This window comes from Choloepus didactylus, chromosome 16 (genome assembly GCF_015220235.1).
Source record: "Choloepus didactylus isolate mChoDid1 chromosome 16, mChoDid1.pri, whole genome shotgun sequence".
Classification (NCBI taxonomy): Eukaryota; Metazoa; Chordata; class Mammalia; order Pilosa; family Megalonychidae; genus Choloepus; species Choloepus didactylus.
This window is the reverse complement of record NC_051322.1, coordinates 32514410-32529972: the sequence shown is the minus strand read 5'-3', so window position 1 is coordinate 32529972 and position 15563 is coordinate 32514410. Positions and strand designations below refer to the sequence as shown.

General features: G+C 50.2%; 1 protein-coding gene across 4 annotated transcripts in view; it reads right to left on the bottom strand.

Moving 5' to 3' along the window:
• Positions 1 to 15563, bottom strand: part of ZBTB7C (zinc finger and BTB domain containing 7C) — a 362970-nt gene that overhangs the window by 97301 nt on the left and 250106 nt on the right. Inside the window, exon 1 of one of the 4 annotated variants that reach the window (XM_037806039.1) lies at positions 12793 to 13048. The exons of 2 other annotated variants lie outside the window; for them this stretch is intronic. In XM_037806039.1, coding sequence (XP_037661967.1) covers positions 12793 to 12919 — 127 coding nt within the window. In that variant the 5' untranslated portion in view covers positions 12920 to 13048. Of the gene's footprint in view, positions 1 to 12792; positions 13049 to 15563 lie in introns of those variants that run through there. One more of the 4 variants, XM_037806043.1, reaches the window with a different exon arrangement.

Sequence of the window (15563 nt, the reverse complement as noted above, 5' to 3'; positions counted from 1 at the left end):
TGACAGGTCAGGCACTGACCGGTTCTTGTATTCGGCCCTCGTATCATCCATAGCACAGACAGGTTAAGGAACTAACCCAAGCCACAGAGCCTGAACATGACTAAGCCGGGACCTGAAGCAGGCTATGTGCTTCGAGGCTGTGCCATGCTGTCCCCCTTCAGCCCCAGCTCAAAGCACGGCCACGAAGCCTCCCCTGAGCCCTTGGTCCACACCTCAGCCCTTCTCTGGCCTTGGGGCAGCACAGCCTTTCTGTACCTCTCAGCTGAGTGGAATACTTGACCCTATAAATCTCTCTTCATTTCTGAGTTCTGATCCTAACTGGCTAAATGGGTGACAGTTCTTTGGAAGGCAGGGACCAGAGATCTGTATGTGTCCTTGCTGGGGCCAGCACGGGCCTGGCACGTGAGAGGCACTGCCTCTGCCCAGGCTGACGAGGCCCCTTTTGCGGGGCGAGGCATCGTGGCCGTGTGTCCCAGCATGGCCCTGCTGGCTGCTGGGAGGCCCCATGGGCCAGTGCCTCTCCTACTGGGGCCCCTTCAGTTTTCAGCTCTCCCCCAAAAGATGCCTGGACCTTTCTTCCCGGCAGGGGCTCCAGGGCTGGCTGCCGCTCAGCCCCACTCCTCTGCCTCGGGTCTGGAGGAGCTCCCCACCATGTTGTTGGAAATGCTTCCAAGAGATGGAGGCCAGGTTCACTCAGAGGGTGCACTGCGGGCGGATGGGAGGGGAGGCAACACGCCGAAGCTGCCTCCCAGGAGGGAGCAGCGCAGGGAGGGGAGGGAAAAGGCGCAGTGGGTTTGCAAATCCCACAGCCATGTGCCGGCCGAGGGGCCCGCTCCCCAAGACCTGAGTCCTCTTGAGTACGCCTCGAGCCCCATCTTCACATTCTCCCCATTTGCTCCCCAACCTCTCTGGGGTCACCCCAGTGCTATCCTGAAAGAACCCATGCCCTATAAGGAAGGAAATCATTCTGGCCTCCCTGAACCCCAACCTCTGGTCTGTTTAAGTCAGAAGCCCTGATTCTGTCTCCAAAGCACGCTGACAACTGTCTGTCCCAAGGAGCCCGAGCCCCTCGCGGGCCCTCATTCTGGTGCCCGGCCCTCTTCTCCACACAGCCACCCTCCCACAGATCCCACCCAGCGGGGTGGCCTATGAAGCTCCAGGAGGTTCCTTCCCCACCCACGACTGGCCCTGCACACAGCCCAGAGTTACTGACTTTGCCGCTCCCCATGCCTGCAGTCTCACGCCAGAAACATGGGCCAGGGAGCCTCCTCTTTTAAATCAGATGCCCTGAGGAGGGGGTTAGGGAGTTAGGGGGAGCCAGTGTCTCCCACACCTTCACGTGGCTTCGTGGAAAGAACTGGCCTTCTCCTAATAACTGGGTTGGATCATCAGAACCGAGGGGATGAAGGGAGTTTTGAAGGGGCACTTCAAGCTTAGGTGGGGCAAGTCTGGACAAGGAGTCATTCCTGGATGGGCAGGCCCCACTGGGGTGGAGGACTTTGGCAGTATGAAGGTACCAGGAAAAAAGTTTACTGTAAATGCCTGTTTTGCTGCCTTGAACAAAATGACCAAAAAATGTGATGAAAACTAGGGGTCAAAGGACACATTCAGGGAGGCCTCATAACTTCCCAGCATCCCCAAGACATAGGCATAAGTTCAAACCCCAAAACAGAGGTAGACGATACCCCAAGGTGAGGCTGAGGACACACACACACACACACACACACACACACACACACACACACACGCCCATGTAAAATCCAAAGGAAAACACAGCAACGCCCAGCAATCTACCCCAAACAGGTTCCGTTCAAAGCTGCCGACAGACCGAGGAGGCCCCGCTGATCAGTCGGAGGCAGATCAAGCCCGTTTCCTTTAATTGCAAACTCTACCCTTCTAGAATGTCCCCTTCTCTGCAGGTCCAGGCCTCAGAGACATTATTCCCTATTTAAATGAACCTTCAAGGTTCTTCCTTCATTAAAAAAGAAACAAAAACAACACTCTCCCAACACCCCAAAGAGTGGCTCCAAGGCCACCAGCAAGCACGTTCACCAGGAAGGGGGGCGGCCACAGGTCACCCGGGTCCCTCCCCTGGCCTCTCTGTTGGAAGACAGAAATGCGACCCTTCCTTCCCTCCTCCGCCCCGGCGACCCCTCCCTCCGACAGCTTTAATAAACAGCGATTATTTCAGCCCTTAGAGCGCAGCTGCCCTGTGAATTGTCCAGTCAGGGCGATGGGGCGGGAGCCAAGGGCTGGAACGGGAGAGCTCAGATCTCCCAGTAAGCCGGCCCTCCCTTCCTCCTCCGCGCCGGCTCCCCAGCAGGTGGGAGTTGAGGAGGACTACGGAAGCACTGGCTGAGCAGCCTGCTGAGGCCCGAGCCCCGGGGCGGGTGGGGAGCACAGGAGCAGAGCCTGCAGACAGGCTAGCCTGCCATGAATTCAGGCTTCTCCAAGACCCCTCTCATCCAAATCAAGACACCCTGAAATTGCACCTCCAGAGATTAGTCTCAGGCCGCTTCTCTGTTAAAATGTGCTGGCACATTATTTGAAGACAGGGGATTTTAGTCATTTTGTCATCTATTGAAGGTGTTTGGGAAGTGTTGGTTAGATGAATGAATGAATGAATGCATGAGTGAGTGAGTGAATGACACCCTGCGTTACTTCTAGACGTAGAAGTAGGAGAAAGAGAAGAAAGCAGTGGGTATTTGAAGGGAAGGTGAAGAGATGTCAGTGAGGGGGAAGGGAGAAGAAAAAAGGGGGCACCAAGTCAAATTCTAGCACATCACAGCTCTGCGCACGGCCGGCCAGAATGGCCATGGCAGGTGACCCAGTCCTGCCCATTGTCAAGTAACTGCCATTTGCGTGATTCCTGCTAATTCCTCCTCCAAGAAGTTGGGACAGTTGTCCTCTGAGAATGTGACCCTCAGAACTGTCAAAGCTGACTGCACAAGGGCTCTCTGAATTTTCTTTTAGAAGCAGAAGCCCCCTCTTCAAATATAGTTTTATGCAAGACCAGACACACCAGAACTACTCTGCTTGAATCAGCTCTCTGAATCCCTTTGGAAGACACAGGTCTGACCGAATCCTTCATTTCAAACAAGGAAACCGAGGCCCAGAGAGGTGAGCCTTTGTTTCCAGCCTTCCTCACAGCCACCTGCAGGAGCCTGGTCCTCACCTTACGACTTTTCTTCAGCACCTCTTGGGTAGAGCCCAGGCATCTGTGTTCTTTTAAAAGGTTTAGAAGGTGATTGCAACATGGAGCCAGGTTTAGGAACTGCTGGATTAAGGACTCGGTTTCAGGGTGAAGAGTAAATTAATAGCAAAGCCTCACCCAGGCTTGTCTTGGATCTCACAGGCAAAATTCTATTACAATCACTTCCAAGAGGCTACTGGAATTAATTTCTGATGCTGTGGTTTGATTATATTGAGCCCAATTCCACTGAATGGCCACCACTAGGATTTCAGCATATTCTGATGAAAGGATAATTGTTTTGTCATCTTTGCTAGTCTTCAGGTAAGGTTGAGTTCCCCCACAACTCGTGGCTCACACTTGTCTTTAAGAGTGTGACTCCAGTCAGTCCCACAGGTGTAAAAATAGGATAAAATTATTTCATTGTGGAACTGAAATTCCAGTGTAAAAAAATGCGCCCAACCACACCAAACAATTTTGGATGCATCAAGGAGTGTTGCCAGCAGCTCAAGGCTCTGGCAAGAAAGATCAGAGGCAGCATAGTGTGGCCCAGCTGCCATCTGGTCAAGATGCCAGGGTTCGCCAACAGCTTTATTTGTGGTCCAAGGGATCATTTAACAGAATAAAAAGGTCATGATCTTAGTGAGGCCTCCACTCAAAGCCCCACACATTGAACAGCTTGTCTAATGAAGACAACATTCATCTCCCGTTAGGTCAATTTCCTCCCTTCCCAGGGGCTGGCTTTTGGTCGGCAGCTGCAGCTGGATGGAGGGGGGCTCTCCGGAGCAGCTGAACATTCTTCAGGGAAACGGAATGAGAGCGCCCTTCCTTGTGTCATATCAAGGACCCCCACAGAGTCCTAGAGAACCCAGAGGGAAACCAGTGTAAAGCTTTAGGGCATGCAGGGGAAATCACCAGGTTACCTGGGACACTGAAGAAGTCACAATGGCTCTCACTACAGGTATGGCAAGTGTATGTGACTGGGTTGGTTCCAGAATGTCTTCTGGGTGCTGCTTCCCTGGGCATAACAAACACTTTCGAAATGGAATGGCTGCATTCTAATATACAGACAATTGCAAGTGTTGACAAGGATGTGGAAAAATTGGAACCCTCCTACACTGATGATGGGAATGTAAAATGACGTAGCGGCTTTGGAAAATGTTCTGGCAGTTTCTAGAAAGGTTAAGCATAGAGTTACCACAGGACATACCCATTCTGCTCCTAGGTAAATACCTGAGAGAAAAGAAAACATATTTTCACACAAAAAGTTGTACATGGGAACAGCCAGCAAGAACTGTTCTTTCTCAAGGCTCCAGAAAACAGTTAAAGGACTGCAATTACAGGGTGAGTGCTGAATCAAGAAAAAGGATACTTAAAAGCGGTAAGATCTCCTGGCGCCCCGGCTGGCCCCTCCCCCAGCCTCTCACCGACTTGGGCGGAGCCAGTGCAGACTCCAGTCCCAGAGAGACCAGAGTAACCTGTGTGCCCATATTGGGAGCATGTATGTCTGCTTCAATCTGGTGGTGGTCTGAGGGACTCACTGTCCCAGAACTTGCCCTGCGTGTAGAAGGTGGCTCCCAGAGCTCTCCTAAGGAACTGAACGCTGCGAGAGAGCCCTCAGGTCGTGCTGCCTGGGGCAAGGGATTGCTGACTGTAGGACACATGGTGCAGTTCCTGAACTGTGAGGAAACTGTTTCCTAGGGAAGAGGGGGCATTCAGAATAGAATAAACGGAAGAGAATAAATAGAAATTCAGAGGGCCACACATGCATGCTCAAGATAAGACACCTACACAGAAAGGATGGGGAGGCCCCCAAGCTTTGGCCTGGGGCTATTCTCTAAACTCACTGTATGGATAAGCCCCGAAGGAGAGCATGCATACAGGTCAATCTGCAAGGACTGGGAAAGGTATTTTTTCTTTCTTTTGTTAGCTCCTGGCATTCAAGGAAAGTTCTGTTGTAACACTAGCTGGATGTAAGCTTAAGGAATACATGCCTCACAGTCTAAACTCCAGCGATAACACATTAAAATATTAAAAAGTTCAGGTTTCAAGAAAAGGTTACAAAACATACAAGGAAACAGGAAGTGATGGCTTAGGCAAAGGGAAGATTAAAACATTAGAAACCATCCATGAGGAGGAACAGACTGGGGACACAGCAGACAAAGACTTTTATAAAATGATCCTAAACATTCTCAAAGTACTAAAGGAAAACACAGAGCAAAAAACTAAAGGAAATCAGGAAAATGATAGAGAAAACCAACAGAGAGGGGGCAATTATGAAAAGGAAACAAACAAGCTGAAGACCAAAGTAACAGAAATTAAAAATCCTCTAGGGGGGTTCAACAGCAGATTGGAACTGGCTGAAGAAAGAATCAGTGAACTCAAAGATAAGACAATTGAAATAATTCAGTCTGATGAGCAGAAAGAGGAAAGAATGAAGACAAGTGAACAGGGCCTGAGGAACCTGTGGGACACCATCAAGCATTAACAACACATGCACCATGGGAGAGTCCCAGAAGGGGAAGAAAGAGAGAAAGGGGTTAGAGAGAATATTCAAAGAAATAATGGCTGAAAACTTCCCAAATTTAACAAAAGACATGAATATACACATCCAAGATGCTCAACGAATTCCAAACAAGAGAAATCCAAAAAGATCCACACCTTGGCATATTATAATCATGCTGTCAAATGCCAAAGATGAAGAGAGAATTCTGAAAGTTGCAGGAGAGAAGCAATGTGTCACACATAAAGGAAACTTAACAATATTAAATACTGATTTATCATCAGAAACTGTGGTGGCAAGAAGGCAGTGGGATGACCTATTTAAAGTGCTAAAAGCAAAAACTACCAACCAAGAATTCTATATTTGACAAAACTCTTTCAAAAATGAGGGAGAGATTACCACATCTTTAGATAAAGAAAAGCTGAGGGAGTCCATTACCCCTAGACCAGTCCTACAAAAGATGCTAAAGAGAGTTCTGCAGGTTAAAAGGAAAGGACAATAGACAATAGATCAAAGCTGTATGAGGAAATAAAGATCTCCAGGCAGTTAATAACATGGGTAAATATAAAAGCCAGTGCTATTGTATTTTTGACTGTACCTCCCACTTTCTACTTCCTACAGGATCTAAAAGGTAAGTGCATAAAATGTAAGGATAAATCAGTGGTTTTGAACTCAAAATATGTAAACATGTCATTTGTGATAAGAATTACATAAAGGAGGGGAAGAAGGTTATAGGAACACAGTGTGTGTATACTATTGAAATTAAGTTGGTATCAAAGCAAATGAGATTTTCATAGATTTAAGGTATTAAATTTAAATTCCATGGTAACTACAAAGAAAATACTGGAGAGCATGCAACTGCACAGAGACAAAAATTACAGTACAGTTTGCCAGGAGCAGGGGCAAGGGGTGTGGGGAGTTAATGCATAATGTGTATATGGTTTCTGTTTGGGGAGATGGGAAAGTTTTAGTAATGGAAGGTGGTGAGGGTATTACAACATAGTGAATGTGCTATGAATCCCATAGTGAATCCCACTGAAACGTATTCTTGGGAGTGGTTGAGATAGGAGAGTTTATGTTGTATATATGTTCTCACATTAAAAAAAGAAGAAGAAAGACCAACTAAAGAGACTACAGCAATAAAATGCAATACATGATCCTGGATGGGATCTAGCAAAGGAGGAGAAAAGGCTCCAATGGACTTAGGGGGACACAGAAACAACTGGACTATAGACTATATGCTTTATATCAATGTCAAATTTCATGAACTTGATAACTGCACCTAAGATGGATACATAAGTGAATATCCTTGTTCTTGGGAAATGCCTGTTGCAGAATTAAGTGTCAAGGAACATGATGCATACAACCTACACTCAAGTGTTCAGAAAATGGATTAATAGACAGACAGATGGATAGACTGAGAGAATGAAACAGAAAATATAGCAAAACATGAAAATTGGTGGATATGGGTATCAGGGTGGGGGTAGGAGTATATTGGTGTTCTCTGGAGTTTGTAATATTTTTTTTAACTCTCCCATAAGTTTTACAATAATTCAAAATAAAAATTAAAAAAAAAAACCACCCAAAACAATGTTCACAGCAGCATTATTCATAATTGCTAAAACATAAGAACAATCCAAATATCCACCAACTGATAAATGGATAAATAAAATCAGTATATCCATAAAACGGAGAGTTATTGGCAATAAAAAGTTATGAAGAACTGATACATGCTACAACATGGATGAACCCTAAAAACATGTTAAGTGAAAGAAAGCGGTCACAAAGGACCACATATTTTATGATTCCTTTATATGAAACATCCAGAGTAGGAAAATCTATAGAGACAGAAAATAGACTGGTGGTTGCCAGGGGCTGCAGGAGTTTGTGGGGAATGGGGAGTGATGGCTAATGAGTATGGGGCTTCTTTTACAGGTGATGGAGATGTTCTAAATTGACTATGGGGATGCCAGCATAACTCTTTGAATTTACTAAAAACCCCTGAATTGCTCATTTAAAATGAGTGAACTGTATAGTACATGTATTATATATCATTAAAGCTGTTATTTAAAAAAAAAATCCCATTAGTTGGCTTGTAATTTATAGAGACAGGCTCTGCTAGACTTCCCTGGGGCTTAGGGAAGGCAGGTGTCCACAGGAGCTGGGGTCACTGTCACCTCTCCAGTGGCCCTGACCAGCAGCTTCAGAAAAACCAATGGGCCAGCCTATGATCTCCAGAAACAACAGAATCGCCAGTCCGAATCCATAGCCCCCAAAACAAGAAGCTTGTGTATATGTGTACACGTGCACGTGCAGAAATCTCCTGAAGGCCAAGTCCAGTTACATGATTTCATCTGGGAGGGTCACGTGTACATTAGTATCTGGTTTGTATCTAATTTGAAAAAGCTGATACAGATCATGTAACCTATTATTAGGCAATTTTTCAAGTTTGGAGTCTCAGTGTTGCTCCACTAAACTTGTTCAATGGATGGACTCACTTCTTGGCTGAGGAAGAACGTCACGCCCCTGGGTTATTGCCCTCTGAGGGGGCAGGCTTTGATCAGACACGCTTTCCCATTCTGCGCTGCCTGAGTACACAAGCCAAGCTGCCACTGGGGAGCAGCTCCTACCCCATGAGGGGAGTATCCCTCTCACTAGCTGACCTCCTGCATGGTGGGGGGAGTGGGGGGTGAGGATGCGCGCGAAGGAGGCCCACCCTGGTCCCAAGCAAGACCCAGAATGGAGGCGGGCTTCCAAAAGGGGGATGCGACAGGAGAGAGCAAACATTCCTCTTTGTTAAACAGAGGCTCCACACACATGGGGGAAAGTTAAACTATGCTGCAATTTTGAAAGTCAGTCACTGAGATAAACTCTCCCTTCAGAGGAATTACTCATCTCATTCCATCACGGTACCTGGTGGTCCCTCAGTATTCTAATTTATTAAACAGTGACATATAGAATATACTATAACGGGCCTGTTTCACCACCCCATTCCCCAAGCATTTTTTTTTTTTTTTTTTTTTGCTAAGTCATGAGGAGTCCAGCAAGTTACAAATCCAAACAAAAACTAACAAGCACACATTAAAAAGGATGGAAAAAGTTCCTTCGTGGACGTTACCATGAAGCGGGCAGTTTCAGGAAGGAAAAACACAATCTCTGACTAATATGAAGGAGACTCCAAATTGCCCTTGGCAGCCATCTCTCAACCCCAGATTCCCCTCCCTCTATTCATCCCTGCAGCTCCCAGCCAGAGGAAAATAAACTGAACAGCTCTCTCCCTGGCCCAACCTGTAGGGCTGTGCGTTGGAGCCAGGGCTAAGCAAACAAACCTGCCCACACAGTTATACACCTGTGTCAGTGATGTAAACACGGGATGGCCAGTCGGGGGCTCACCATCCTGATCCAGCTGATAATCTCAATATTCAGAGCAAAATGCCTTTACTCTGACACCACTAAATCAAAACGGAATGCAATATGATCTTGTGACCTCAAAGCCAGGAGATTAAAAAAAAAGGTGTTGGGGGGTGTACAAGAAAGAAAGAAAAACCGTCCTCCTCCCAGGCACTGGTATCTGTTCTGCAGAAGGAAGGTCCCAAATCATCACTCAGATGGACACTCTCTTCAAGACAAGATTTATCAGCTCACCTTCCTCACAAAAGTGATAGTTTATTTTAGAGGTAGTTATCTCACACCTATTACACTATTCAAGATGGAAGGAGAGTTAACAGGCCAAGCATCCCAGAATATTTATGACTGTTCAAAGATCCACCTGACATCATTTTATTAGGACAGATACGTCAGGTCAGCTAAAGCGGAGATGGACAGGAGCATCAGGAAACGGCCTGGGAAGTGGGGGTGGAGATGGATGGCACAGTCTTTTCCCCGGAGCCCTGAGACCGTCCAGGCACGCCAGCAGGATGGGGATCTGAGAGACTGGGGGTCCTATCCTGGCTTTGCCACATGTCTTGACCATACACAGGCTTCCTCAGCGGTAAAACGAGCAAGCCCTGGGGGGTCAGGAAGTGCTGGCCGGCCACTGAGGCACGTGGCTGATGCCTCATGAGGGTGACGCATGGGGCAGTTCTCAGCCCAGCCGGCACTGCAGGCCAGTCATCTCAGAGGCTGCACGGGCTCTTCTTATCATCTCCAATGGTGTATGCACACACTAAAGGCTCATCTCAGAACCCACAATCATAAACCCATAATCTGAACAGCAGGGGCCCTAGTGGCTCCAGGGGCATTTGGGGCAGAAGCTGACCGTGCTGTGTGCACTCCACAGCACCTCCTCAAGCCAGGAGTGAGTTCTTGTGCCCAAGGCCTGGGGACAGCTCTTCCTTCCGACTTCCCGGCAGAATGCCTCCCACCCCTCCCACCACCCAGTCAATTCCCAGCCTGCTGCTACTCCTCCTCTTCAGAGAAAGGCTTCTGTGGCACCTTCCCATGAATTGCCTCATTTCATCTACTCAAATACTCACTGAGGGATGTCCTACTCCTGTCACCTTTACTAGTACTATTCCCACTGACAGGCCAGGGACCAGGTCTGAGTCATTCCTGTTGTATGCCCAGACTTAGCACAGTGCCTGGAGGCTCATAGTACATAAAACAACAGTTTTTGAATAAATGACTGAATGAATGAATGGAAAGAAACTGAGACTCAGAAAGTTTAATATTAGGTGTAACATTTCCATACTATTTTGTATTAGATTATAATCATACAACGATGATTCTTGTCTCTGCAACTAAAGTGTAGGTTTCTAAAAGATGTGCAGTAAATTGGGTAGTTTTGAACCCCCGCTCTAGCTCTAACTAGTGCTGGGCAGCTTACTTATCCCCTTTGTGCCTCAGTTCCCTCATCTGCAAGGTAGAGCTGATGGTTCATTTCTTATGGGGTTTTGTGGGTGAGAAGAGGAGACAAGGCATGCCAAGCAATGCCTGGGACACAGTAGCTGGTCTCTCAATGTTAAGTTCCTTTCCTCCCACTTCTCCCCTTTCATGTTTCTCTCCCAACACTGACACAGAGCTGGACAAGCCTCAGGTGCTATGGCTTCCAGGCCTTTGCTATTTTGATCCTCCTTCAAAGCCCTGTCCCAATGCCACCTCCTATTTGAAGCCTTCCTCAATCTCTCTGATGCTCAAAGTGCTCTTCTCAAATCCCAAAGTGGCTCTCTCAGCGGTCTGTCAAGGACCTCCTACTCGCTGCCTTGGTTTCCCTTGTTGCTTTTTAAGTCTCATCTATCTGACTCTGCTGGATGCCCCTCAGAGCCACCACCAGGCCCAGGTCCTGACTGCATCTCCCTGCAGGTGGGATCTGAATCTTGCCGTTTTGTGAAGTTCTGGAACCTGAGCTGGTGGCCACAGGGCCCATGTGGCCCTGGAGCCCGTGGTTCTGCATTAAAAAGTTCTGGGCTGCCTGCTGCCTACCTTGGGGGTGACCTTAGGGATCTCACCTTGCACCCTAAAAGCCCCAGTCCCTCACCTGGAAAATAGGAACGATAATGGTGGTGATGGCTGCGGCTTTGGCCAGCATCCTCAGGCTCAGGAGTGGTAGTTTGGGAGAACTTAAGAGACAATACCAAACACCATGCCCAGATGGAGAAAGAGCACAGCCCCACCCAAGGCATTTGGGGGAGGGTGGGTTTCTGTTCCCATTCAGCTCAGTTTGGGCCTTATAGGGAGAGGTGGCACCCGGCCTGCCTTCCGTTCCTGGGCATCCAGCAAAAGGAAGTTCCTGAGCCCACCTAAGCCCCTGGAGGACTTAAGCCCGTGAAAGTAGGGGGAGGGAAGAGTGGAGCTGAAACTCCGACCTGTCAGAGCCTCCACTTCCGTCTCCCCGTCTCTAAAATCCTCTATCTGATTTGGAGAAAACTGCCTGGTTATCTCAACTACTTCCTCTACATTTTCAAAATTCTGCATTTTTAGATGTATTATAAGAAGTGTGCCAATGAACCGCGGGGGCCGGGCTGCCTCCGGTGCAGAACCCGGTTCCGGGTGCTAAAAGAAAGAGAAGGCAGCCGCCCTTCGCCCACTACCCCCGGCGCAGCCGGCAACAGAACCCGACGCCCTCCGGAGCCCTCACCACCCGCAGGGCGAAAACTGCCCCGTACACGCCACGCTCCACGCAGCCGAGAGTCAGCCACGCGGCCGCCGTGCCCGCCTGCAGGGAACTCGGCGCGCGGAGGGTCACCGGCCTGGTGCCCGCGCGCTGGGGGCGCACCCAGCCGGTCCCTGCCCTATCCCCACCGAACCGCCTCCGGAGGCCGGAGACCCCAGCCAGCCTCGACGGCCCGGGAGGGAGTTTCCCCCACCGGGGTAGGAAGGCAAAGCACCGTCCCCTCCCACCCAACCCCGCCGCGACTGGACCCCGCGAACCCCGCCAGGACTCCCTCTGGTTTCTCGAAGGAATTCTGCCAATTCCCCGTTTAATTTCTGCCTGTGTTTCCGGGCCTCGACTTCTTCAAGGAGTTGCCATGACTTTTATTCCCACCTCTCAGCCCCAAGTTTCGTATCTGACATCAGGAAAGCCAAGATTTTTTTTTTTTTTTTTTTTTTTTTTTGAGGGGCTGCAATTTAAACTGTGCATCCGCAACTACCTTTCCGAGCCGCCTTCCACTCTTCTCACTGGTCACTCCCCGCCCCCACCTCGTCCCCCAAAAAGCCCGCCCGCGAGGGCCGGCGGCAACGAGAAAGCGATGAGAGTTGCTTTTTTCAGAATTTAGGATTCTTTCCGGTCTTTTCGTCGGGACCACGCGGCCACGCGCCCCTCCGTTAGCGCCGGGACTCCAGCCCCCATTTCCCTAGCACGCTCGGCTGCCAAGAGCCCAGGCGGGTTTGAAATTTCTCGTAGACGCCGCCACACACGCTCGGCTGCGCTCTCCCGAGCCGCCCCGCGGCTTCCAAAGCGCCACCCCAGGCCAGGGGGTCCCCAGAGCGAAAGTGCCTGCGCTGCTCGGGGAGGGGAACGGAGCGGCTGGGCGCCCCCCGGGGCTCTCCCGGACCCCGGGATGGGCTTCCTTCCAGCGCCCTTTCTCGTCCCCGGTCGCCCTGCTCCCCAAAGCCGCGATCCGACTCCAGCTCCCGGCCGCCGCCGCCGCAAACCCACCTGGCCGTCCCCGGGGCGCCGCGCTCGTGCCCGGGCCGTGTCCGGAGCGCCGCCAGGGTCCCGGGACGGGAATCCACGCGGCAGCGCTGCTCAGGGGAGGCTGCCGCGGCCGGCGGGAGGTTGTCATTGATCGTGCTAGGCGAGTTAAGCCATTCCAGGAGTGGTTTTGAGCGTGCACTCCCACCCCTCCCTTCAACCAGAAGTATTTGGCAAGCAGCCCCTTTCGTCCACCTGTACTGTTAAGCACGGGGCAAGGACCAATTTCACCAGCTGCGCTTTATGCTTCACTTTAGAGCACGCAAATTAAGCGCTTTTGAAAAGGAAAAGCAGAAATATAAGCAACGGTGGTGGTGATTTTTTTTCACTTTTCTCCTGGGTATTTCCGTTGTTTTCTTTTGCGTTTTTTTTTTTTTCTCTCTAATATTTCATAAAATGCTTTACACCACTTAAATCAGGGGTGGTTTATTATTGTTTTATTCAATTCTGCCTATCTGTCTTTTATTTTTAGAGGCAAATTTACTTCCATTTGCCTGAAACCTGAGCCCAGTAAAATGACTAGAATTATGTTTTCTCCTTAAAGGATCATGAGTGTAACTTAACCAAATCAAACACTGCAGAGCAATCATTCAAGTAGCAAATAAAAAAGGGAAAAGTGCAGGAGGTAAGCACAGAAGGGTGGCTCCCTCCAATGGGTTGTCTAGGGAGGCCTAGTCCAGGTGGGGTCATGGGGCCTAAGGGTGGGGCTTGGAATTGGCAGGGGCACCCACTGACATCCCCCCTCCCCAAGACAAACATCACACAGGCTCTCCTCTGCTTTGCCTCGGCTCTAAGGCTGACTCAGAAGCACCAATCAGAGATTCCAACAGTCCAAACTTGGGGTGGGCCAACCACCAATAGCAGAGGGTATGGTGAGAGCACCCCCTCCCATGCCCTTCCTTAAAACCACATAGCACGCCCTTTTCGAAAACTGCCAGCTGGGAGGCTCTAGCCATCTCAGCCCTCTTTCCCCTGGAACTGTCCGGTCACCTGGTGAAACCGTCCAGTTACCTCCGCTGGCTATTCACAAGACTGGGCGAGGAGCCAGGGGCAGGCCTCTTTCCCTGCTGAGCAGCTGCCCCATGTGCCACAGAGCATGGGCACAAAATAGAGGAGACCAAAGGCCTGCCAGCCTTCCGTGGCACTCTCTCCAGGCCAGGCCACAAACCATTTGCTTCTCCCCAGCCTTGAAGCACCCTGAAGCCAAAGTTAAAACCCAAAGTTACACTGGTCCATGAAGGACCAAGGGTGGGGCTGTGGTTTGCAGAGCTCCAGGGAGATTCTTCGGACTAAAATATCTACTCTAACAGGCGTCCCTGCCCCAAATCCCCTGGTTAGTGGTTCATTTCTTTGTAGGGCATGTGCTGCAGAGAGCCTGCCCCACTCAAGCAGGCAAAATTGCTTCACAAGGCAGGAAGGGTCTCTCTGTGTGGTTCTCTCTAAAACTGTAAACCCTCAGGGAGGCAGAGCAGGAGTGTCCACAAACTACTGGAGTGAGTTTGTCAGGTCCAGATTGTCAATTCCATGGCCCGGAGGCAGCAGGAGGGAGAAAGGCTGTGGAGATAGATTTAATGCAGGACATTGGGCGCTGGAGGGAGAAGGGAAGGTGCTTCATCGGGGCAGGTGGAGGGTTTCCAAGGTTGGATGACTCCACAGCTTTTATCAAAAACAGCACCCTCACGGAACACCCAAGCCAGAGAATGAAAATTCAAATCCCTTTGTTCACAAAGTCACTAATTAAATACCCAATCAAGCATAACTCAGCACGCCACTCCCAAGCCCGGGCAGGTAAAAGTGCCAACACATGACCTGGATGGAGCCAGTTATCAGTCCAGAAGTGTTTGTTGTACACCCATAAGGGGTTTGCCCCAATGGCCTAGTGGGGGGGGGGTTGCAGTGTGGTGCTGTGCTCAGGGCATCACGTCACGTGGGGGAGATAAAGCACAGGTGGACTGGATAGTGTGGGGCCAGGTACACACAGCAGCTTGGGGATCCATGAAGGAGCAGGCTGTGAATTCTGCAACTTAGACAAGGAGCCAAGAGTAGCTGGTAGCAGGGCTTATTGGGACAGGGCTCCAGGGAGGGCCCAGGAAGGCGAGAAGTTTGCATTGCTGTGGGAGGAGGACCTGTCGGGAAGGGGCACCACAGGAGCCAAGGAAGAGGTAGGAAGTGGAGTCTCTGGGTAGGGGCACTACCCTAATTCACAGGGTTCCCCCACTGGACAAAACATCAGGTGGGGTCTGTGCGGGAACAGTTTAGGGATATAGCTTCCGGCTGAAAGGAGAGTGTGCAGGGCAGGGCCCGCTTTGGAGGGGAGGGTGGACCGAAGCCCGTTTTTCAAACCCAGCGGGAGCTGGATGTGGGCAGAGATGATGGTGGGAAGGGGAAGTTCTGGGTGGGGGGGGTCAGTGTATTTGTGCAGTGTCCAGCCCAGCTTGTCCCCAGGCAGCCCGTCCTAGCAGGGCCCCAGTCCTTGGACTTGAAGGCCTGTCTGGGAAGGCCAGTGGGTGGTGCCAGGGCCAGTGATATTTCAGCCAAGAGCCTGGGGGAGAACTGGCTGCTCTCCAGCCCACTGGCTGGGTCCTGCATTGGACAGTGAATGCATTCCTACTTCCGCCTTAATCACCGTGTGTGTGCCCTGTTGGGACACGCCCTTTGGAAATGGCCTTGGGCAGAAAGTAGGGAGCCCTGCCCCATGTCCCCTCCAGCCTTACCTCCGTTTTCTCAGCCCCTGG